General features: G+C 44.6%; 1 protein-coding gene across 6 annotated transcripts in view; it reads right to left on the reverse strand.

The window, feature by feature from the left end:
- The window catches only part of LOC147020304 (receptor-type tyrosine-protein phosphatase kappa-like), a 374226-nt gene that overhangs the window by 302807 nt on the left and 46444 nt on the right, over positions 1-24975 (reverse strand). For all 6 annotated transcript variants that reach the window (XM_085895598.1, XM_085895596.1, XM_085895595.1 and 3 more), the window contains exons 4-7: positions 18754-18950; positions 10721-10802; positions 10449-10564; positions 8512-8686 (exon numbers count right to left, since the gene is read on the reverse strand). In XM_085895598.1, the coding sequence (XP_085751724.1) occupies positions 8512-8686; positions 10449-10564; positions 10721-10802; positions 18754-18950 (570 nt within the window). The remainder of the gene's footprint in view (positions 1-8511; positions 8687-10448; positions 10565-10720; positions 10803-18753; positions 18951-24975) is intronic.

Below are 24975 nucleotides of genomic sequence, written 5' to 3' on the forward strand. Positions count from 1 at the left end.
TACATTTTTGTTCTTCAATGAACTCTTTATCCTTACACCTGAACATGCAATATTTAACACCCCCCTCCACCCTCCAACCCCCTCTCACCTCCACCCCCCACTTCAACCTGCCCTTCTCTGTAAGCAGCTCCACTACTTTGTTTTCCTTTCTCTTTCACTTTTCCATTCCCATATTTTTCTCCTCCTCTTGCTTACTGTGTATAAACAGATAAAAATTCAAAACATGAAGACCGAGGTGATAGGGATTAAAAGGCTATGAACTAATAGTGGGCCAACAGTGGGATACAACAAGGAAGGGAATGAACAGATGGGAAAAGAAGAGGGAGAGAGAAATGAGGGTGAGGGGGAGGACACCGAAACATGCAGGAGGTTTGGGTTAGAGAGAGTTTATGGGTCGAAAAGATCACAAGTAGGAATGAGAGATGATACGAGATCGTGGTGCAGAGCTTTCTTGAAACCCTGGAGCGAAGTGTGGGATTGAACCGCCTCTTGAAGACGGTTCCACAAAACGGTCGAAGCGAGCAACAAGGGTGTTGAGGTGTGCAACAGGCATCGAATTTGTGAGTTTAACCATGAGGGGGTTAGTAGAAAAATCTGTGCATCCTGAGTTGTTGGGAAGGGCTGGAGCACTAAGAGAGCAGAGGGAGCTATATCTGATGAGACAGTAAAAAAAAACAACAACATAAGTCACAGACCTGCCTGAGGTGTGAGAGCAACAGTCCTTGTGCTTGGGCCTCATCGTGGGAGATTCTAGTAATATTGAAAGCTTGAGATTCCACAAAATACAAGAGCCAGATGCTGGGGTGCTAGCCCATAGGGGAGAGCAGTACTCCAATGAGCTATGGATAAAGGCCTACATTGTACGCAATGAATAGTTCTGATATTTTTGCTTTGCTACAATTTTCCCTCTTCCCACTGTGGCTGCGGCTGCAATATTATCTGCAATCTTTTCTATGCATGCTTAAGGTAATGTTTTCACCCGTTTGTTACTTTATTTGTTTATCTGTCTTTGAACAGGATATCTCAAAAGATTATGGACAGATTTGGATGAAACTTGGTGGACAGCTTGGGTGTGTGAAAAGGACAAATTGTTTAGGTTTTGGTGAAGATCCAGATCCAGATACTGGAGTTTAAAAAAAATGATTCTTCACAATTGAGAGATGGGGCCAAAAATGAAATGACCATTTTTACAGCCATTTTTCCCTGCTGTGCAGGGGTTGGCTTTTTCTTGAGGCAATGTTTTATGGCCGGATGCCCTTCCTGACGCCAACCCTGGTCGCCTCTTACGACACGCAGGGATATGGTACACCTATTATAACCGGGGCATACACCGGGACCAGTACACCGGTACTCACTTCGCCGACCTCGGAAGGATGACAGGCTGAGTCAACCCCCTGGTGTTGATTCAGCAGCCAACGGGGCTTGAACTCAGGACCCTGGGATCCCAAGCCACCACCCTAACCACTAAGCCAACACCAGGCTGGGCAAAAAATGATATATAGCACGATATTTCAGAAAGTTGTGGATGGTTATGACAAAACTTGGGGGATGAGTTGGGTCGGTGACAAGAACAAGCTGATTCGATGTTGGTTCAGGTCCGGATGCAGATCCGGCCGATCAATGGGATACGAAACGTAAACTGTTCAGTCTGGCGGAGGTATGCGCTTTAATGAGTGCCGTTCTCGTGTCTCTTTGTTTTCGCAGAAATAGGTTATCTTTCATACTTTCATTTAGACTCTTCCCTCCCCCCATGATTTTTTTTTTCCCCCCAAAACTAAAAATGCCTCCGACACATGTTTTCAATTCACATGATATAATATATAATAAATAAACCCTCATTGCTTCATTCCAGGTCAGTTTGCCCATCCTTGCACTGACCATGTGAAATGCATTAACAGCACAGAGCTAATCGAGTCGAGGCCACATCTACGTTTGGTTCACCGTTGGCAGCCTTGCTTTTACCATACATGGTGGAACAATTTAGGTTGCAAGAAAGAAAAAAAAAAGATGAAGAGGTGTTCAAAATGCCAAAAAATTAAACGACAGTGGCATTTACGTTTGTTTATTGACTCTGCAGCCAGAACATTCCCGCAGTGTAATCCGGCCCAGATGAGTGAATAGAAAACCATTGAGTTTCCCCGATGGCCTGAATCAGCGGGTCTCGAGTCCACACTGACTTTTGGGATCCAAGGAGGTTTTCAGACAGCCATTTGTTTTTGTTACAATTTACAAGAGAGCCAAAATGCACGAAACGGTGGCAATGGCTGAGGAATATTCCGTCGACGGTGTAATGCATTACAAAACTAGCAAGAGCAATCAGATTGCAGACCTACACCAGAACTTGTTTTGTGTGGTGCATTTTGTGTGGCATTTGTGTATTGGTGGACAACGTAATTAATGAGACACAATTAGAACTGCCACTTTATAACTGCTGGCAATGATAACCGGGTACCAAGACGTCCTGCTTTGATTGGACACCTGGCCAATCATGTTTTTCATTTTCATTCAATTGAATTTAGAATGGGATTAAAATAAATTCAATTCAAATCAAATGGAAGACCAAATCGGTCGAGTCCTGCATTGGAGTCATCAGAAGGAATCCAAACAAGCAAAAAGCAAAGATGACGTCATCAAGAGGAACCTGGATAGGATTCACATTTCAGCTGCTACTCCTCCACCTTTAGCCAAGTGAGCCTCATTAAAAAAAAAAAAATAAAAATACAAAAAACAAAAAGAACCAAGATCAAAAAAACTAAATAATTCTGGCTGCCAGACCATGTGACCGATCAAGTTGGAAATTTAAAGCATGTATTCCACATCACCACTAAATCATAATTTTGAAGGTTCACATCGATTGATTAAGCGGTTCCAGAGAAAACATTATTTAATATTTTTCTTCAATCCAATATGGCTGCCAAACCATGTGACCTATCAATTATTCCGAAACGAACTTGTACACCCAAGGCTTGGGGAACATTTGTGTGAAGTTTCCCCTCGATCTGTCCAGCCGTTCTGGAGAAGATTTTTTTGAACAGGTTTTAGGGTAAATCCAATATGCCAGCCAAACCATGTGACCTCTGACATCGAATGTGTTCAGAATGACTTCAGAGAAGAATATTTTTGAAGGTTTAAAAAATAAAAAAATACATATGGCTGCTGAATCACGTGACCGATGGCGTTCTCAAATTATTTTCTGTGGACCATTTTATCCCTTGATGACCCTCAAAAATTTTCATACTGATCAGATGAACCGTTCGACATATGCAATTACGACTTCATAATAAAGGTACCAATGACGTCATTAAAAAAAAAAAATCACATTTATTCCCCATGAGGAGTACTTGCGATGTGCCAAGTTTCATTTTTTTTTCCTTGGTGCGGTTTCAGAGATAGAGAGGTCCAAGTTTTCTCCATTTTTACAACATGCCTGCCACAACAAATGACCTATGACGTCATAATTATCATTCAATCATTCTACATGAGTACTCACAACTATGGTGGAAATTTTGTCTCAATCCGACAAGCAGTTGCGGATAAAAACATGTTCGCTCTGTGCGGACAAACAGACAGACAGACACAAACAAACAAACCCAAACACAATACCCTCTCCTTCGGCGAGGGTAACTATAATGGCACTCGGTAGAGACCACACCTCCGCCAGACTGAACAGTTTAGGTTTTGTTTCCCACTGATAGGCCGGATCTGCACCCGGACCTGAACCAAAATCTCATCGGCTTGTTCTTGTCAACTACCCAACTCATCCAGTTAAAAAAAATCACTTAAAAAAAAAACATTAAAATATTCTCAGATCCGGATGCGAATCCGGATCTTCACCAAAATCGAATCAATTCGACCTTTTCACACACCCAACCTGTCCACCAAGTTTTGTCCGAATCCGTCCTTACCTTTTTGAGATATCCTGCTCACAAATAAACAGACAGACAGGGGTGAAAACATAACCGTCTGTCCACCTTTGGGCGACGGAGATAACCAAGATTACAACTTTAATTTACAATGTTCGGCAATTTGCTTGTGGGAAAACAACGGCAACAAAGGCATTTCAAATCCATATCACGACGTACGTTTATCAAAGACGATAATTTTATCGAAAGAAACTTGGTTTCAGGAATCTGTGATGCAAAAAAAAATAAAAATCGAACGAGGTAGTGCCAAATATCGATGATCAAAACCACTAAACTTCCTAAAAAAAAAAAAATCTCTTGTGCATTTGGTACAGAAGAGAATAAACCCTCTTCCCAATCCCTAACCCCCTAACCCAATGAAAACACACCAAAATGCCTGCAGCTCAGCGAGCTGAAAAAACAGCCATGCTGGAATGGCGCCACAGAAAAGAAATGCGAATGATTTTGCATGCACACGCCGAGCAGGGAGAGCGTCGTTGTGGCGTACAATAAGAAAACGAGGGAACATTTGTGTTTAAGTTTCATATGGTTTTGAGCTTGCTCGTGAAGCTTTCACAGCTGCAAACAGTTAACGTTGGCAGGAATCGATGTCTCGGGACTGCAAAATGCATATTCGGCGCAAACACCAGACAACTTTCCAACTCCGTAAAGGTGCTGGTTGCACGACCGCGGCGCAAAAATGTATCGGGCAATGGTGGCCATATCGATTGCAGTGCAATATTTTATCCGTTTTTAATACCAGATCGAGGCTCGTGGAAATGTGAGGAGATACAGGGAATAAAGGCAACATTCTGACAGTGAGGCAGTGGGGCCCAGGTGGACAAAACAAGCAGGGTGATGAACAAAAAGGAAAAGAGGAGAGAAGGAGGGGGGAAAACACAGAAGATGCAAGGAAGTGGATTTGGTGATGAAGGGTTAATGGGGGTATAAAGGTTCACGGGAAGGGATGGGGGGGGGGTGACATAAGATGGTGGTTCACTGCCGGGTTGAAGGCCTAACGGGAGAGTGGGATTGAAGTCTCAGGAAAGCAGTTCCACAAATGTGAGAACACCATCTCTAAGGATTGGATCATCTCCCTGGACATATATTGGGCATTCGACACAATCTGGCATCTTAGTTTGCTTGCCTGCGGCAGAGAAGGCCGACTTCATTTCTGGATTTCTGGCTTCCTCCACTGATGCAGTCAACATGTTGCCATCAATGGAATCCTCTCTTCCCCTCTTCAAATGGAAGCTGAAGTTCCCCAAGGCAGTGTTTGGGACCAGTCTTGTTCCTCATCTTCATAAATAACCTCTCTGATACTCTGTAAAACCCTCTTCCTTTTTGCAGACGAGTCCACATTGTGTCATACAGTACCCCATCCCTCTGCACAGACTGGAGCTACATCACTCTGCTTATCTGGAATTTATTGGATGCTGGTTTGATAAATGGAACATGTCCTTCAACTTAATTCCATGAAAATCTCACTGTTCACTCTGTTGCTCCAGAAGGATCATCAAGCCAACTCACCCGGTTATTTCAATGGTCAGCCACTGGAAGAGGTTCAGCCTCTTGAACTTCTAGGCCTCACCATCAGTCATGACCTCTCTTGGACCAATCACATAGCAAAGCTGGCCTTCAAAACAGCCACAAAATGGGAATCCTCCATCGATCCAAGTCTTTGTGTGGAAAATCAGAGCAACTCACAGTCTACAAGGCCTTTGTCTGTAGCTCAATGGAGTACTGCACTCCCCTATGGACTGGCACCCCAGCATCACATCTGTCTCTGCTGGATTATGTCTGAAGGTCCAAAAAAATATTGGAATCTCACATCGAGGCCAAAGCACAAGCTTTGTTGCTCTGACATTGCAGGTGGTTTCTGTGCTTTGTACCGTCTATTGTCAGGTATTGCTCCCTCTGCTTTCTCCATTCCTTCCCATCTACTCCAGGACACACGTGCTCTTCCAGTCACCCTCTCCTGGTTAAACTTCCAAAATCCAGGCTGACTGCACACCTCATTGCCTTTGTTGCTTGCTTCTCCCATCTATGGAGCCATCTTCCAGTGGTTTGGCTGTCTCACTCTTCCCTCCAGGGCTTTAGCAAGCAGTTCACGACCCCATCCTGACTCCTGATCTTTATTACCCACATTTACCCTTCTTAACACAACCCTTTTACTTGCTGATTTCAGCATTTCCTCCTCTTCTCTATCTTTTCCTTTCCTGTTTGCTTATTCACGTGTTGGTTAGTGTCCAACTGGTGCCCCACGACCCCATTGTCATTTTAACCTTGCTTTTCCATGAGCCTCGCCTTTGTAGAGAGAGAAAGAGAAAAAAAAAAGAGGAACCAAAGAGTGGAGGTGAATAATAGCATTAGTAGGCCCAGATTTTGAGACTTTAACTCAATGGGGGTTGTGTGTGTGCGTGTGTGTGTGTGTGTGTGTGTGTGTGTGTGTGTGTGTGTGTGTGTGTGTGTGTGTGTGTGTGTGCGTGTGTGTGTGTGTGTGTGTGTGTGTGTGTGTGTCCAGAAATTTGTAACACACACCATACTTCTAGCGTCCGTCACCAATAGGATCGTCATACACCGATGACCAGGTTGGTGGCTGCAACTGATGCACAAATGGAAGCCCAAGAGAGTATATACACCCAATTTATTAGTTAGCGGAGCAGCTCTCCTCATCAGCTTAATAAAGGCAGACATCTGCACAGCAAGCTGTCACTGGAATAATGGATCCAGGTTCTCGAAGCAATGCGTACGTTGGGTTGAGAGGTAGGAACAGCACTGGGCATACCTAAATATCAGGCCTGGTGCACAATGCCCTTCCACCGTATTCAAACCGACAGTGCAGCACATCAATCCACATGGTGCGGACTCTCGAGCTAATGCACAAAGTGACAGGTAGACTGCAGTGCGAAGTGGAGGCTTATTGATGGGTGCATCTATTCCTCTTTGCTGACATGCTTGCATCTTGTGTGCTTGGCTCGAGTCGGCCGATTCTGAGATTTAAACAAAAAGTAAAATAAAATTCAAGGAGCAGATGCAGATAAGGAGTCCTGTTGTGTCACTGGGATGGCAAAAGCTTCTCTGCCGTGGGGAAAGCAAATTACAAGCTTTGACGGAGGTGATGGGGGAGGTGACATATTATGGAATAAATTATTGAGCGGGGTCTGGGGTCTCCAGCGTTGCGCAATTAAATAGTTGGCGGGATGCCCACCGCCGCACAACGAAGGCACGGGTTTGACCGCACACGATGCGCCTTGCATGGCAAATTGCATCGCCGTCTACGGAGAATTCCCAGCAAAGGTATTATTGTCGTTGCTGCCAGCAAAATTAGTGTGTACAAACCATTTGCAGTCATTCAAAAGGCAATGTCATGTCGAAAGCATCAGCTGCACTTAACTAATGCCACATTTAATAATGCTGTCGGTTCCACGATGTGTGAACCAATTTGCAGAGTGTTAGTAAAGACATCCTTTGTACCCAGGTGCTTTGCTCATTCCACACCCAGGACACTGGCACTGCCGGCAGAGGCAGCTTGGGAAACAAAGGGAAGGGTGAATATTGCTTTGGAAGGTATTCTTTCAGAAATCGAAAAGTGCCAGGGCAAACCCGCATCTGAGCATGCATAGAAAGCTAATGGAGTAAAATGAGTGTAATCAAAAGTAAGAAATGATAGATGTCTCCGTACCGATGCCGTAAAACTGAAATGGGAATTTGAAGACAGCCTTAGGAAAATGATTATAACTGTCATCTCTTTTGGTATAGTGCAGTTTGGTAAAGGACATTGAAATTCAGGAGAAGTGGTACTCGCGCTGTATAAGGTCTTGTTTCCTCGGTGACCGAGGATTATGAAGAAGTATGTGAGCGGACAAAAGACAAGAGCAATATAGCAAAAAGATAAATCAACGCAAGACTTGGGATTCAAGCCCAAAAGTGAGCAAAGGCCGTCAATATAGCTGACTGAAGCAAGTATTGCTTTTAAAAAGCATTATTGTACTGAGGCTAATGAAATGTTATGTTCATGGCAACTAACATGGTGCTGGGAATAAAAGGATGATTTAGGGATCTGCTGAACCTGCACAATTCATGGACATTTCCTGTGGCCAATGTGGCATTGGTGTTCCTACCCAGTGTGCGGAAATCTGTCCGACACACGAAATAAGCAGTACGAGTAAGAGTACTGGCAACGCGTGCCTTACCGAGGACGACATGCTGCAGGATGTTTTGTGCCTGGTGTGGATGAGGAAAAGAATGAAAAGAAAAAAAAAAATCTTTTAAATCTGTTTTGAAATGGGTGACATGCACTGGGTGCTCAGCTGGTGCAAGGTGTACCGACATCAGATACAGGCCTTTCCTGTATGTCAAAACGTTCATGTGGTCAGAACAACAATTCAGCATGTACATCCTAATGACAAGTTTACTACAATGTCAATATACCGAAAACAACATGAATGAACACATTCACAGTAAAGTGCCCATTGTAGGAATGAAAGAATGTCTTAAAGGAACTCATTGTTGAAGTGAGTGAACAAACAAATGAAGGAATAAAACAATGCTCATTGTAATAGTGAATGAATGAACGAACGAACGGTTTTGCACCCTCGTGCCATACCTTTGACAATTAGCTCGGCAAAGTTTGACACACCCGCACCATCCGCCGCACTGGTGACGCAGCGATAGCGGTCAGCATCTTCACCGGAGGTGTGGACGATATCGAATGACGCAGCAAAGCGCCGGTACACCACGGCCTTCACCATCGTCACTGGGACGTCTCGCCCGTTGCTCCGCTACAAGAGGGACATCGGGAGAGTACCTTCGTGAACGGACCAAGACCTTGCATACACCGGCTGCATGGCGAGACACTTTGTGCATGTGCAAACAGTCATGCGGCTCTTTGCGACTCACTGGAAGGTGCTCGGTCAGCTTCCGAAATTCTCACACCAAGGTTGTGTTCAAATCTCCAGCAACTTGATGCGAGAAATTAAAAGTTTGAAGGATCTATTCAAATGAGACCTTTTCATTGCCTTTGGTCTCACGGGCAATTGCACCAACATAAATTTGCATCTTTTGAATGAAATGGCTGAAGAAATAATTACACCACCAAGACATTTTTTTTTCTCTTGTTCGGTGAAGTGGTAACTCATTTCCGCACTCCAATAAGGTATGACCGAGCTTTATCGCAGAGCTTTGAACACAGCAAAAAATACCTGCAACTGCATGATCCCTTCTGGTAGCAATGTTTTCATCTTTCGAGCAATTTAAGTGCTCACCATCTCTTTGTGCACACAGCTCGCAGCCATTCCGAGTGTTTATTGGATTACCAGCACCATACTCATTCTGCTTACAAAGTGCTTTGAAGTTTGAAGGATCGGTTCTGCTGATAAACTTCGCATCTTATGGAGTGTGGACCAAAGGCAGAATACTGACGACGCATCAGGTGCTTTGGCCCACGCCACAAACTTTCCCACATCAGACCGAAAGTAAGGAAGTGTTACGTATAAATTGTACTAAAAGGTGATTCTCCAAGTGACCAGTGACTGAGTGTACCTGTCGGTAAAGCCAGCGGGATGTCTCAACAGTCAGTCCAGCATCGCTGGCTACCTTGGTTGGTTTACATTGAGAGCGCTGTGACAAGAATATATGTCGACACATGTGGAAAAAAGTAGTCAACCACGATGGCCGATGTATGAGGGCAGCTCAAAAGGTATTGTAATTTGTCCATCTTTTTTCCCCCAGAATTGCAGACGCTGCTGAACATTGGTGGCACTGCAATCACTGAGCGTGTAGATCGCTGCTTCATGGATTGATACACCTTGACATTCAGTTGTTCAGTTGTAATCATGCTGTAAACATGGCCGCAACACTTTCGACGTGCACCACCGAAGAGCAGCGTGCTGTCGTTCATTACTTGGTGGGTGGTACGCTTTCCTTTATTCACCATCAGCAGGTAAAGTTATGCGACGGTGTTCTGGGATTCCAAAAGGTCCAATCCTTGAACATTATCAAGAAAGGGTAACCATGGTAACCGGTGCAAGGTGTACCGACATCAGGTGTTCGCTTGCCGCATGACAATGGCCACCCTCATACTGCTCACCAAACTATGGAAACCAAACGGTGATGAGGTGAAAGAGGCGGTACACGCGTGGCTTCGCGAACAGCCGATAAACTTTTTCTTTTTCTGATGGCATACAAAATCTTGAGCACCGCTGGACCAGGTGTATTGGAAAGCAGGGTGATGATGTGGAAAAATGAGACCTTTTCCAATCGTGTAAAATGTAAGTGTGAAATTCAAATAAACCATTATGGGTACTTTCCGACTTATCCTCGTGTATAATGCAAGAAATTAGTTAACCAGTAAACAACTAAGATACCAGGTCACTTCAATCAAAATCCGAAGCTTGGAGGTAAGAGCCCATGCAGAAAACTGCTGTCTGTGTGTTGAAAGGACTACAGATGGTCGACATTGTAGTTGTTGCAGTCAAAAGGTAATTTAATTGGAAAGGTGTGTTCTTAAAACTGAAGTGAGAAAAAAAACAAAAAACACAGTACCTGCAACCACATGAGGTCATTCGCGGCCGCCCTTGCTGCGGCGATACACTGGAAAGTGGCGTTTTGTCCTGCATTCACCTCCACATTCCCAAGGCGCAGAAAATGTGGGGCTTTGCCTGCATGGCAATGGAACAACAACAATGTGCGGCAAATCATGGCATGCCTGCAAATTTGTCAACACAGCTCCGTAAAAAATACATAAAACCCTCTCTCTGCAGACGCACGCTTGCCCAGCATTAATTACCCGGTGTCATCGAGGAAAGCGCACTCACCGCACGGGTGCTTTAAAAGCTGGATGTCATCGACTGCGACGTAGGCCCGGCCAATGCTGGAGGCGACCACTTCAAAAATCACCTGGAAAGGCGGTGGGGCTGTCATTTGGGGTTTAGCCTTTTTGGTGCTCACATTTGAGTAGCTGGTTCTTCATGTTGTGATGCTGGGTTCAAGTTCACATATACTGTGTTGCTTTGTCTATTTTCGACTGTACTTGACATTCACATACAATTAACCTGACATCTCCTCATGTCCTTGTCGTGCATGCGATGAACACGCCAGCTCTTCCATGAGCCTTATATCAATGTAGAAAAAGAGAACCAAAATAAATTTTACCAAAAAGTAACACTTATAATTTCATTCCACAACTGAAAACCACTTTTTCCTTTCTGCAAATTGTTGAAATCATAATTTGCAACTCCATGCATTGCTGAAAATCGCTCTACCAACGAGAAGTGCAGAGTCAACACGTATTCTAATCCCAGAGTCTGGGACTCTCATCAGCCATGGCCGACATTTCCTGCCCGTTCCTTCGATCCACTCTGTTTATCCAATGATCTGGCTTCAGATTGCCTGACTATGCACAGTTTCAGAGACACATTTCAGAGCCAGCATCCTTTGCTTTAAAGCCACTTGTCCTGCATGTTGTCAGACACAAAAATGTCTGCGTGGCATGATTCACAAAAGTTTGCCGTGGTGTATGGTTACCCAACTAGGATTAACAACTCGGGTAACTAAGTAACTAGGTTACACAACTCGAAATTCCCAACTAGGATTAACATCCCCATGGAAAACTGAAATAGGCATCTCTCTGCAAGTTAAGATCCGATGTCATATTAAAGATAAGATTAGATCGCATGACGTAGTGTCGTATCAAATGTGTCAGATTGGGGGGGGGGGGGGACTAAGCACAAACACAAATTCTTGTCAAAATTTTCCTCAGTTTCATTGTTTGAAGATTGCATTTTAGAATACGTGGAAAGTTGTGTTGTATAAATATGATACGTGACAGACAATCCCCTTGGAAGCCAGAGGAGAGCTATGTTCACTGGCCCGAGTTCGTGAATTAAGGTGTCCGATGACCAAAGTATTTTATGGTTACTTTGAGGCCCAAGGATTCACTCGGACGGGACGTGTTGAAAATATGATGGAAGCATGACACCGTGGAGCCAACCATGGAGTGAAGGCCAATGTCCAACCAGGGAGTGAAGGCCAATATCTAACAATGGCGTGAAGGCCAATATCCAACCACGGAGTGAAGGCCAATATCCAACCATGAAGACCAACATCCAACAATGCAGAGAAGGCCAATATCCAACCATGAAGGCCAATATCCAACAATGCAGTAAAGGCCAATATTCAACAATTCAGTGAAGGCCAATATCCAACAATGCAGTGAAGGCCAATATCCAACAATGCAATGAAGGCCAATATCCAACAATGCAATGAAGGCCAATATCCAACCATGAAGGCCAATATCCAACAATGCAGTGAAGGCCAATATCTAACAATGCAGTGAAGGCCAATATCCAACCATGAAGTGAAGGCCAATATCCAACCATGAAGGCCAATATCCAACAATGCAGTGAAGGCCAATATCCAACAATGCAGTGAAGGCCAATATCTAACAATGCAGTGAAGGCCAATATCCAACCATGAAGTGAAGGCCAATATCCAACCATGAAGTGAAGGCCAATATCCAACCATTAATTGAAGGCCAATATCCATCAATGCAGTGAAGTCCAATATCCAACCATGAAGTGAAGGCCAATATCCAACAATGCAGTGAAGGCCAATATCCAACCATGTTGTGAAGGCCAATATCCAACCATGGAGTGAAGGCCAATATCCAACAATGCAGTGAAGGCCAATATCCAACCATGGAGTGAAGGCCAATATCCAACAATGCAGTGAAGGCCAATATCCGACCATGTAGTGAAGGCCAATATCTAACAATGCAGTGAAGGCCAATATCCAACAATGCAGGGAAGGCCAATATCCAACCATGGAGTGAAGGCCAATATCCAACCATGGAGTGAAGGCCAATATCCAACAATGCAGTTAAGGCCAATATCCAACCATGTTGTGAAGGCAAATATCCAACAATGCAGTGAAGGCCAATATCCAACCATGGAGTGAAGGCCAATATCCAACAATGCAGTGAAGGCCAATATCCAACAATGCAGTAAAGGCCAATATCCAACAATGCAGTAAAGGCCAATATCCAACAATGCAGTTAAGGCCAATATCCAACAATGCAGTGAAGGCCAATATCCAACAATGCAGTGAAGGCAAATATCCAACCATGAAGGCCAATATCCAACCATGAAGGCCATTATTCAACAATGCAGTGAAGGCCAATATTCAACAATGCAGTGAAGGCCAATATCCAACAATGCAGTGAAGGCCAATATCCAACAATGCAGGGAAGGCCAATATCCAACAATGCAGTGAAAGCCATTATCCAACAATGCAGTGAAGGCCAATATCCCACAATGCAGTGAAGGCCAATATCCAACAATGCTGGGAAGGCCAATATCCAACAATGCAGTGAAAGCCATTATCCAACAATGCAGTGAAGGCCAATATCCAACAATGCAGTGAAGGCCAATATCCAACAATGCAGGGAAGGCCAATATCCAACAATGCAGTGAAAGCCATTATCCAACAATGCAGTGAAGGCCAATATCCAACAATGCAGTGAAGGCCAATATCCAACAATGCAGGGAAAGCCAATATCCAACAATGCAGTGAAAGCCATTATCCAACAATGCAGTGAAGGCCATTATCCAACAATGCAGTGAAGGCCAATATCCAACAATGCAGTGAAGGCCAATATCCAACAATGCAGTGAAGGCCAATATCCAACAATGCAGGGAAGGCCAATTACCAACAATGCAGTGAAAGCCATTATCCAACAATGCAGTGAAGGCCAATATCCAACAATGCAGTAAAGGCCAATATCCAACAATGCAGTAAAGGCCAATATCCAACAATGCAGTTAAGGCCAATATCCAACAATGCAGTGAAGGCCAATATCCAACAATGCAGTGAAGGCAAATATCCAACCATGAAGACCAATATCCAACCATGAAGGCCATTATTCAACAATGCAGTGAAGGCCAATATTCAACAATGCAGTGAAGGCCAATATCCAACAATGCAGTGAAGGCCAATATCCAACAATGCAGGGAAGGCCAATATCCAACAATGCAGTGAAAGCCATTATCCAACAATGCAGTGAAGGCCAATATCCCACAATGCAGTGAAGGCCAATATCCAACAATGCTGGGAAGGCCAATATCCAACAATGCAGTGAAAGCCATTATCCAACAATGCAGTGAAGACCAATATCCAACAATGCAGTGAAGGCTAATATCCAACAATGCAGGGAAGGCCAATATCCAACAATGCAGTGAAAGCCATTATCCAACAATGCAGTGAAGGCCAATATCCAACAATGCAGTGAAGGCCAATATCCAACAATGCAGGGAAAGCCAATATCCAACAATGCAGTGAAAGCCATTATCCAACAATGCAGTGAAGGCCATTATCCAACAATGCAGTGAAGGCCAATATCCAACAATGCAGTGAAGGCCAATATCCAACAATGCAGTGAAGGCCAATATCCAACAATGCAGGGAAGGCCAATTACCAACAATGCAGTGAAAGCCATTATCCAACAATGCAGGGAAGGCCAATATCCAACAATGCAGTGAAGGCCATTATCCAACCATGAAGTGAAGGCCAATATCCAACCATTAATTGAAGGCCAATATCCAACAATGCAGTGAAGGCCAATATCCAACCATTAATTGAAGGCCAATATCCAACAATGCAGTGAAGGCCAATATCAAACCATGGAGTGAAGGCCAATATCCAACCATGAAGTGAAGGCCAATATCCAACCATGAAGTGAAGGCCAATATCCAACCATTAATTGAAGGCCAATATCCAACAATGCAGTGAAGGCCAATATTCAACCATGAAGTGAAGGCCAATATCCAACAATGCAGTGAAGGCCAATATCCAACCATGTAGTGAAGGCCAATATCCAACCATGGAGTGAAGGCCAATATCCAACAATGCAGTGAAGGCCAATATCCAACCATGGAGTGAAGGCTAATATCCAACAATGCAGTGAAGGCCAATATCCAACATTGCAGTGAAGGCCAAGTTCCAACAATGCAGTGAAGGTCAATATCCAACAATGCAGTAAAGGCCAATATCCAACCATGAAGTGAAGGCCAATATCCAACAATGCAGTGAAGGCCAATATCCAACAATGCAGTGAAGGCCAATATCCAACAATGCAGTGAAGGCCATTATTCAACAATGCAGTGAAGGCCAATATTCAACAATGCAGTGAAGGCCAATATCCAACCATGAAGTGAAGGCCAATATCCAACAATGCAGTGAAGGCCAATATCCAACAATGCAGTGAAGGCCAATATCCAACAATGCAGTGAAAGCCATTATCCAACAATGCAGTGAAGGCCAATATCCAACAAAGCAGTGAAGGCCAATATCTAACAATTCAGTGAAGGCCAATATTCAACAATGCAGTGAAGGCCAATATCCAACAATGCAGTGAAGGCCAATATTCAACAATGCAGTGAAGGCCAATATCAAACCATGGAGTGAAGGCCAATATCCAACAATGCAGTGAAGGCCAACATCCAACCATGAAGTGAAGGCCAATATCCAACAATGCAGTGAAGCCCAATATCCAACCATGAAGTGAAGGCCAATATCCAACAATGCAGTGAAGGCCAATATCCAACAATGCAGTAAAGGCCAATATCCAACAATGCAGTAAAGGCCAATATCCAACAATGCAGTGAAGGCCAATATCCAACAATGCAGTGAAGGCCAATATCCAACAATGCAGTGAAGGCCAATATCAAACAATGCAGTGAAGGCCAATATCCAACCAGGGAGTGAAGGCCAATATCCAACAATGCAGTGAAGGCCAATATCCAACAATGCAGTGAAGGCCAATATCCAACAATGCAGTGAAGGCCAATATCTAACAATGCAGGGAAGGCCAATATCCAACAATGCAGTGAAGGCCAATATCCAACAATGCAGTGAAGGCCAATATCCAACAATGCAGGGAAGGCCAATATCCAACAATGCAGTGAAAGCCATTATCCAACAATGCAGTGAAGGCCAATATCCAACAATGCAGTGAAGGCCAATATCCAACAATGCAGGGAAGGCCAATATCCAACAATGCAGTGAAAGCCATTATCCAACAATGCAGTGAAGGCCAATATCCAACCATGGAGTGAAGGCCAATATCCAACTCTGGAGTGAAGGCCAATATCCAACTATGGAGTGAAGGCCAATATCCAACAATGCAGTGAAGGCCAATATCCAACCATGGAGAGAAGGCCAATATCCAACCATGGAGTGAAGGCCAATATCCAACTATGGAGTGAAGGCCAATATCCAACTATGGAGCGAAGGCCAATATCCAACAATGCAGTGAAGGCCAATATCCAACCATGGAGTGAAGGCCAATATCCAACAATGCAGTGAAAGCCATTATCCAACAATGCAGTGAAGGCCAATATCCAACCATGAAGTGAAGGCCAATATCCAACTATTAATTGAAGGCCAATATCCAACAATGCAGTGAAGGCCAATATCCAACCATTAATTGAAGGCCAATATCCAACAATGCAGTGAAGGCCAATATCAAACCATGGAGTGAAGGCCAATATCCAACCATGAAGTGAAGGCCAATATCCAACCATGAAGTGAAGGCCAATATCCAACCATTAATTGAAGGCCAATATCCAACAATGCAGTGAAGTCCAATATCCAACCATGAAGTGAAGGCCAATATCCAACCATGTTGTGAAGGCCAATATCCAACCATGGAGTGAAGGCCAATATCCAACAATGCAGTGAAGGCCAATATCCAACCATGGAGTGAAGGCCAATATCCAACAATGCAATGAAGGCCAATATCCGACCATGTAGTGAAGGCCAATATCTAACAATGCAGTGAAGGCCAATATCCAACAATGCAGTTAAGGCCAATATCCAACCATGGAGTGAAGGCAAATATCCAACAATGCAGTGAAGGCCAATATCCAACCATGGAGTGAAGGCCAATATCCAACAATGCAGTGAAGGCCAATATCCAACAATGCAGTAAAGGCCAATATCCAACAATGCAGTAAAGGCCAATATCCAACAATGCAGTTAAGGCCAATATCCAACCATGGAGTGAAGGCCAATATCCAACAATGCAGTAAAGGCCAATATCCAACAATGCAGTAAAGGCCAATATCCAACAATGCAGTGAAGGCCAATATCCAACCATGAAGTGAAGGCCAATATCCAACAATGCAGTGAAGGCCAATATCCAACAATGCAGTAAAGGCCAATATCCCACCATGGAGTGAAGGCCAATATCCAACCATGGAGTGAAGGCCAATATCCAACTATGGAGTGAAGGCCAATATCCAACCATGGAGAGAAGGCCAATATCCAACCATGGAGTGAAGGCCAATATCCAACTATGGAGTGAAGGCCAATATCCAACTATGGAGCGAAGGCCAATATCCAACAATGCAGTGAAGGCCAATATCCAACCATGGAGTGAAGGCCAATATCCAACAATGCAGTGAAAGCCATTATCCAACAATGCAGTGAAGGCCAATATCCAACCATGAAGTGAAGGCCAATATCCAACCATTAATTGAAGGCCAATATCCAACAATGCAGTGAAGGCCAATATCCAACCATTAATTGAAGGCCAATATCCAACAATGCAGTGAAGGCCAATATCAAACCATGGAGTGAAGGCCAATATCCAACCATGAAGTGAAGGCCAATATCCAACCATGAAGTGAAGGCCAATATCCAACCATTAATTGAAGGCCAATATCCAACAATGCAGTGAAGTCCAATATCCAACCATGAAGTGAAGGCCAATATCCAACCATGTTGTGAAGGCCAATATCCAACCATGGAGTGAAGGCCAATATCCAACAATGCAGTGAAGGCCAATATCCAACCATGGAGTGAAGGCCAATATCCAACAATGCAGTGAAGGCCAATATCCAACAATGCAGTAAAGGCCAATATCCAACAATGCAGTAAAGGCCAATATCCAACAATGCAGTTAAGGCCAATATCCAACCATGGAGTGAAGGCCAATATCCAACAATGCAGTAAAGGCCAATATCCAACAATGCAGTAAAGGCCAATATCCAACAATGCAGTGAAGGCCAATATCCAACCATGAAGTGAAGGCCAATATCCAACAATGCAGTGAAGGCCAATATCCAACAATGCAGTAAAGGCCAATATCCCACCATGGAGTGAAGGCCAATATCCAACCATGGAGTGAAGGCCAATATCCAACTATGGAGTGAAGGCCAATATCCAACTATGGAGTGAAGGCCAATATCCAACAATGCAGTGAAGGCCAATATCCAACCATGGAGTGAAGGCCAATATCCAACTATGGAGTGAAGGCCAATATCCAACCATAGGTGGAGTGCTTATCTCTGGATCAACCAGACAAAAACCCTCCGGAGGTAAAGCTCAATTTGAGGAAGTTCTAATTTGAAGACACAAAGTGACAAGTCAGATGTCATGGTTGAGCATATTTGAGGGAATAAAAGGCCAGCAGGAATAATATGTCTGATCCAAATCGTAACCTGCCACAATTGTGCGGAAATTCACATTACAGCCGCTCGCCACTAAACACAATATCGTGAGGTGTAATTATCATCATAATTATCATCTTCAAACAACTTTTGTGTTAAAAAGGGAATACCGTGAGACAGGAGGTCCACTGGCAAACTTGAAAAAAAAAAAAAAAAACATGATTAAATGCAAGGGATTGCGTTGCGATTGACACTCAAGCGACCATAAAGTAGCTCAAAAGGAGGCCGCAGACATTGCGGTGCCGATGTCATGCAGAGGAGGACGAAGGTCACAATGTTGATACAATCACACCATGGGAGTAAACTTCAAAGTTATTGTGATATCCAGTGTCGGCACATGCCTGGTAGCTGTTTGGCCAGAAGGTGCTGATCGCAAGCTCGGCATTACTCCAGTGGTGGCCAAAGCTGTGGGTAACATTCCAGATGGGATTGGTTGTGAGACCGGCATTGACTGCGACGTAGACATTGAGAGTTCCGGGGCTGAGGTTGTGTGATCCCGAATGGAGGAAGGAAAAGCTGAGGCAGTGTGTATCATTTTCTAAGGAAGAATGGGGTCGTGTAGGAAGGGGGGGGGAGGTGGGGATTATTCATTAATTTCATATATTTAAATCGTTGGATAAATATTGTTTCAGCAGAAGGTATCCAAGATTGGGGGTCATTTGTTTGCCTGACTTTAATAAGAGAGAATTAACAAATCAGAATATCACATCATTAAAGTATCAACATATCAAAGACATATCCACCGAATCAAATTATGCAAGAATGGTGGGTAGAACATCAAATTTGCAAAATTGTTTCATTTACCGAATAAATTGTGACCAAAGTAAACATTGCGGAAAATTTAATCCTCAAAATTAAGTTAGGTTCGCCATTTTGAGTCAGGTCCATGGCACTGCAATGCCATGGGATAAAAAAATGCAATCTGCAAATCCAGGTCTGACTTACATAGTGAAGAAAATCACCAAATTTGATATTTTCCCATTAAAAAAATCCATGTTAAGTAAAATCACTGATGAACTCGAACAGCACTCGGAGCTGATACCTTCGCTAGGCTGAACAGTTTACGTTTTGCATCCCACTGTGTCGGGGGGTGGGGTGATACACACCTTGGGATTCCCTTCCATTTAGTGTGCGGCTGTTGTTCGTGGTGCCAAACCCAGCCCATTCATTAAGGACTGCAATCCAAGGTTTGCACTTCACGCGTCTGAATGGTCATACCGGTCGGCTACCACTCGAATGGAGTTTTGTCAGTTAGTGTCTGTGACTTCCGAGTGACGTTACAATGACCACATCAACAGTGTAACGTTTCTCTGAAACTTGTATTTCAAATAAACAGATACAAAGTCAAATGAGGAAGTCCACCATTACATACAATGCAATATCCAACAACGATTCCCGTGTTGAGTTATTTCCGCCCAGTATCTGTTCTGCCAGCTCAACTCACGCATGTTCACCTCGTCCTCCGCATGTTCACCTCGTCCTCCGTGGCTGTTGAACCACCGAGAATTGTCGTGATGTTCCCTCTCATATGCTGGCCCACCCAGGATGATGAAAGAGCTCAAATAAATTATTTCCCGATACACAATCTTAATGAGTTTTAATCAACCTGATTAAAATCTGCTTAACGCATGAACGACCACTCTGGACATCAACATCTCCTCTGGGTGCCTTGGGAGGTCCTGAAGAGTTGTGGAGCGCCTTCAAGACCACAATCCTTGATGTTGCCGGTGGATGTCTTGGAACTCACCGCAGGACAAAGAAGAATTTTGTCTCTCAAGGGACACTGGATACCATTGACCAGAGTTTCAGGGCCAGGCTTAATGGCAGAGCTGAGCTGTACAGGGAGGTGAGCCGTAAAACTTTAGGTGTGCTAAGGGTGGACAAGGAGGCCGATGTGCGAGGAATCTTTCAGGGGATAGAGCACCTGTGGTCAAGTGATACTCGTCCTGCTTGCAGGGGAATTCACACATTGCGTTCTTCAAAACCCTTCCTTCAGTATACTGCAGTTAGAGCGGAGGGTGTTGGGATCTTGATAGAGGAGTCCGAAGTGAAGGCCCACTGGGACAGTTACTTTAAGCAGATGTACTAGGCTGATCCACCAGCTGTCGAGTTGGATGTCAGGGGTGTTACCATCCCTATTGCTGACCTTCCAATCAACTGTGATCCACCTTCGTTTGTGGAAACACAGGCTGTGGTGAACCGGTTGAAATGGGGTAAAGCTCTTGGGATCTGCGGCATCCATGCTGAACTTCTCAAGGTTGGTGGAAATGCTGTACTCGTGTCTTTGCATGCAGTTCTGTGCTCTGCTTGCAACACAGACATCATCCCAACTGACTGGAAGAGGGGCCTTGTTGTCCCTCTCTGGAAAGGAAAAGGTGATCACCAGGACTGCAACAACTTCCGAGGGGTGACTGTGCTCTCAGTGCTGGGCAAGGTCTTTGCTCGGACAAATCTTGACAGGGTTCGCCCCACCATCTGCTTGAGCACCAGCGTCCAGAGCAGTCAGGCTTTACACCAAAGAGGTCAACGATTGACCGTATCCCTTGCTCTTCGTGTCCTCACCGAACGCAGATGAGAGTTTCACCAGGGGCTGCTTGCAGCCAATGTTGATCTCTGCAAGCATTTGATTCAGTGAATCGGGATGTCCTCTAGAGGATTCTTGGTCTTCGTGGGGTGCCACCAAAACTGATCAATGTGATGTCTGAACTATACTCTGGTACTGAGAGTGCTGTGAGATGTGGTGGTACCATCTCTGACTTATTTCCAGTTGTGACTGGAGTTCGTCAGGGTGTGTTCTGGCCCCCACACTTTTCAGCGCTTGTATAGACAATTCTGGGAGGATGTTGGAGAGATCAAGCTGCGGTGCATTATTTGGGAATGTCAAGATCTCTGACCTTGATTTCACAGATGAAGTAGTCATCTTTGCAGAGACTCTGGATATCCTTTTGGGGGCCCTCGCGATGCTGAATGAGGAGTCGGGGGTGCTGGGATTTCGGGTTTCCTGGGTCAAAACTAAGATCCAGGCTTTCAATGACATGTTGTATGCTGCTACGTTGTCTGTACCTGTTTGTGGTGAGGATGTTAAGGTCACGGAGAGATTCACTTACCTTGGCAGTGACAGTCATGTCTCTGCTAGCTGTGAGACAGAGGTCAATACACGTCTCGGTTGGGCCTGGGGAGTCATGGATTCACTGGATCATGGGGTGTGGCGCCGCCGGTACTTGTGGAGGAGGATAAAAGTCCGAGTCTTTAGGTCTGTGGTGCTTCCAGTCTTGCTATACAGATGTGAGATGAGGAATCTGACCAGAGATCTGAGAGGGAAACTTAATTCCTTTGGTACCAGGTCTCTTCGGAGAATCTTTGGCAATCGCTGGCCGGAATTTGTGTCCAATGTGCCGTTGCTGAAAGAGACTCAAATGACATTTGTTGCCTGCGTAGTCCGTGAGCATCAGCTTCATCATCAGTACGGACTTGTGGCTCGTTTTCCCGACGCTGATCCTGCTCACCAGATTCTCTCAGCGAGGGAACCTCGTGAATGGAGGAGGCCAATGGGCCGACCATGTGCCTCGTGGTTTCAGCAGGTTGATCAGCATCTCAAGGAGACGGGGATGGACCAGGCATCTGCCTGAGGGATGGCCAGTGGCCCCTGTAGTACCGGCAGAAAGTGGACGCAGCGACGTGCTGCTCCGGCACATGCTCTCATACGTGACCTGACCTGATCCTGTCACAGTTGCCAAAATGTAAGGGGGTGATACACACCTTGGGATTTCCTACCCTTCAGTGCACGTATGTTGCTCGTGGTGTCAAACCCAGCCCGTTCTCAAATGACTACAATCCAAGGTTTGCACTTCACGTGTCTGAACGATCATACCGGTCGGCTACCAATCAAATGGCTCTTTGTCAGTTGGGGCCTGTGACTTCCGAGTGATGGTACAATGACCAACAGCGCAACATTTCTGAAACTTGTATTTCAAAAAACAGATACAAAGTCAAATGAGGAAGTTCACCATGACGTCCAATGCAATGTCCAACTCCGATTCCAACGTTGAGATATTTCTGCTCAGTGTGTCTGTTCTGCCGGCTCAACTCACGCGTGTTCACCTCGTCCTCCTTGGCTGTTGAACCATCGTGTCTTGTTGAGGTGTTCTCTCTCTCTCTCTCGTACGCTGGCCCCTCCAGGATGATTAAAGGGCTCAAGGGAATTATGTCCCGATATAAAATCAATAATACAACCTCATTATAATTGGCTCCATGCCTTAATTACCACTCTGGGCATTAACACCTCGCTCACTCATCAGAGTTAAATCAAGCACAGGGACGATCGATCACACGGGATGTCACATGTCACCCGTCTCTCTACATCTGCCTCTCGTGGGTTTATATCGTAACACAGAACAATCCCATGCCTTCCAGTAAATGAGATGTCAGGGCAATTTTTCAATGGGAAAGAGGTTTTTTTTTAACATCTGAGGACTTCTCCTATATCCACCACCGCTGATATTAATTCAGCCTGGAAATTCTTCCACAGAAACTGCTCTCTCTTTTGCCCAGATTAATTCCATATCATCTTCAATTATCTTATCCATCTCCCAGTCGTGGTACTATGAATCCTGTGGTGAGGGTGTTGCTTTAAAACAACTTGCATTCTCCTCCTGGAAGGCAAATCTGACTGAAGGCAACTTCAGATCATTCCACAAAGCCTGCAACAGATGTGTGTCTAGTCTCAGGAGAACCATAAAACAACATCTGTCCAGTCTCAAGAATGAGCTTTCAAACTTGTCTCCCTCCTCTAATACCTGGGGGAACCTTGTTAAGTCCATCTCTGGTGTAAGCTTCCTTTCCCTCACTTCAAATGGCACCACATGGAGGATGCCCAGTCGGAATCTGGCTTTGGAGGCCAACTTTGAAATGTGGCTTGCCCAAGAGAGATCATGGCTGAGAATGTGACCCAAGAGTTTTAGTGACTGAACCTCTTTGAGAGGGTTGGTGAGAAAGTAGATGGGAGGATTTGCGGTACGGTCCTTTCACGGAGGGAAAGGGAGAGGAAGAGGGAGAGGGAGGAGAGAGTCATGTGGGAATTCTCAGGATTTAAAGACATGTTCCAAGTGTTTGACCAGTTTGTGATTTTGTCAAGGTCAGAGAAGAGGGAAGAGGCTGCTGCTTGCCTATCTGTCAGAAGGATGAGAGATGTCACAGCAAAGAGTGGAGTCATCAGCAAAGAGATAAAGAGCATTTTCCAGAGAATCGTCGAGATAATTGATGAAAATTTGGAATAAAATGGGGTCCAGAACACTGCCCTGGGGTACTCCAGTCTTGACAAAGGGAGGAGATGAAAGGGTTCCATTGAGAGCCTCAAGTTGGCTACAAGAGTGTAGGAAGTCAGTAATCCAACAGTGAAGTTGGCCTTGAATTCCATAGGCAGACCGTTTAGGGAATAAGACAGGATGCCAGATTGTATCAAAAGCTCGACATATATCCAGAGAGACGCCTCTGAACTCTTGTCTCACATTAATTAAAGGGCCTTCCATCCATTGCTGGAAGAGTAGAAGCAACATGTCCAAGATAGAGTGACCTGGTCTGAATCTGAATTGATGATCGGAGATGAGGCTGTTGGAGAAAAGGGATGATTTTTTGTCAACTGTGATGGTGAATTCCATGACTTTGCTGATGATTGGAAGTAAGCTAATTGGTCTGTCGTGAAGGGGATCCGTTTTGCACCTTTTTTATGTAATGCTGTGATGTTGGCTGATTTTCAACCACACATGCTAAATGACAGGGTGAAAAGGACAGAGAGAGGAAGCGGAAGAGCAGCAGAGCAGGCTTTTCGGACACGTGGGCTGATGCCGTCCAGCTGCAGAGTCAGAGTCGAGGATTGCCAGAAACTTTTACCCCTTTTCAGGTGCAAAATACACAGAATTCAGGAACAATTAATTAGCTATGACTGGGAAGGGTGGGTAGAGAGGGGGGAGGGGTTGGGTACTTAGAAATGGAGTTAGGGATCATTTCATATTACCTTCCACATAGCTACAACGGTTTAGGTACTATAGAGCGATTAACAACAACAAAAATCCCCTCAAAAATTTCACTTTCTTTACAAATTTTTCAAAGCATTTTCTTGGCATAAAACACTCCTCACGACTCACTGATGAACCTCTGAAAGTTTGATGAAGATCTGTTTGGCCTTCTCTGAGACAAATGGTGACAAACAAACAGACAGACAGACAAACATCTATATTATAGTACAGACACGTGATGACGGTCATTGGAATTGCATGTGGTACATGCTTGGGAGCCTCGGTGGTGCACATTTTTGTCTCCGTTTTCGCTGATGAATCGCCAATAAGCAATGAAACTTCTCCTGTGGCCGATGGGGGCATGTGGCATTGGGATTACATATATAGGTATTAAACCTCCTAGCTTGATATAGCAGCAAGGCAAAGTTTGTGTCCCATAACAGCCAACGCTGCACAATCCGAGAGCAGTAATGTCCATCTGCCGCACGAGCATATTACCTCTGCCTCACTACCAGGGATGGCGACTCGAGCAAAATTTTGCGACTTGAC

Source organism: Eptatretus burgeri, chromosome 9, assembly GCF_056783735.1.
Source record: "Eptatretus burgeri isolate ZD-2024b chromosome 9, Ebu_testis_v1, whole genome shotgun sequence".
Taxonomy (NCBI): domain Eukaryota; kingdom Metazoa; phylum Chordata; class Myxini; order Myxiniformes; family Myxinidae; genus Eptatretus; species Eptatretus burgeri.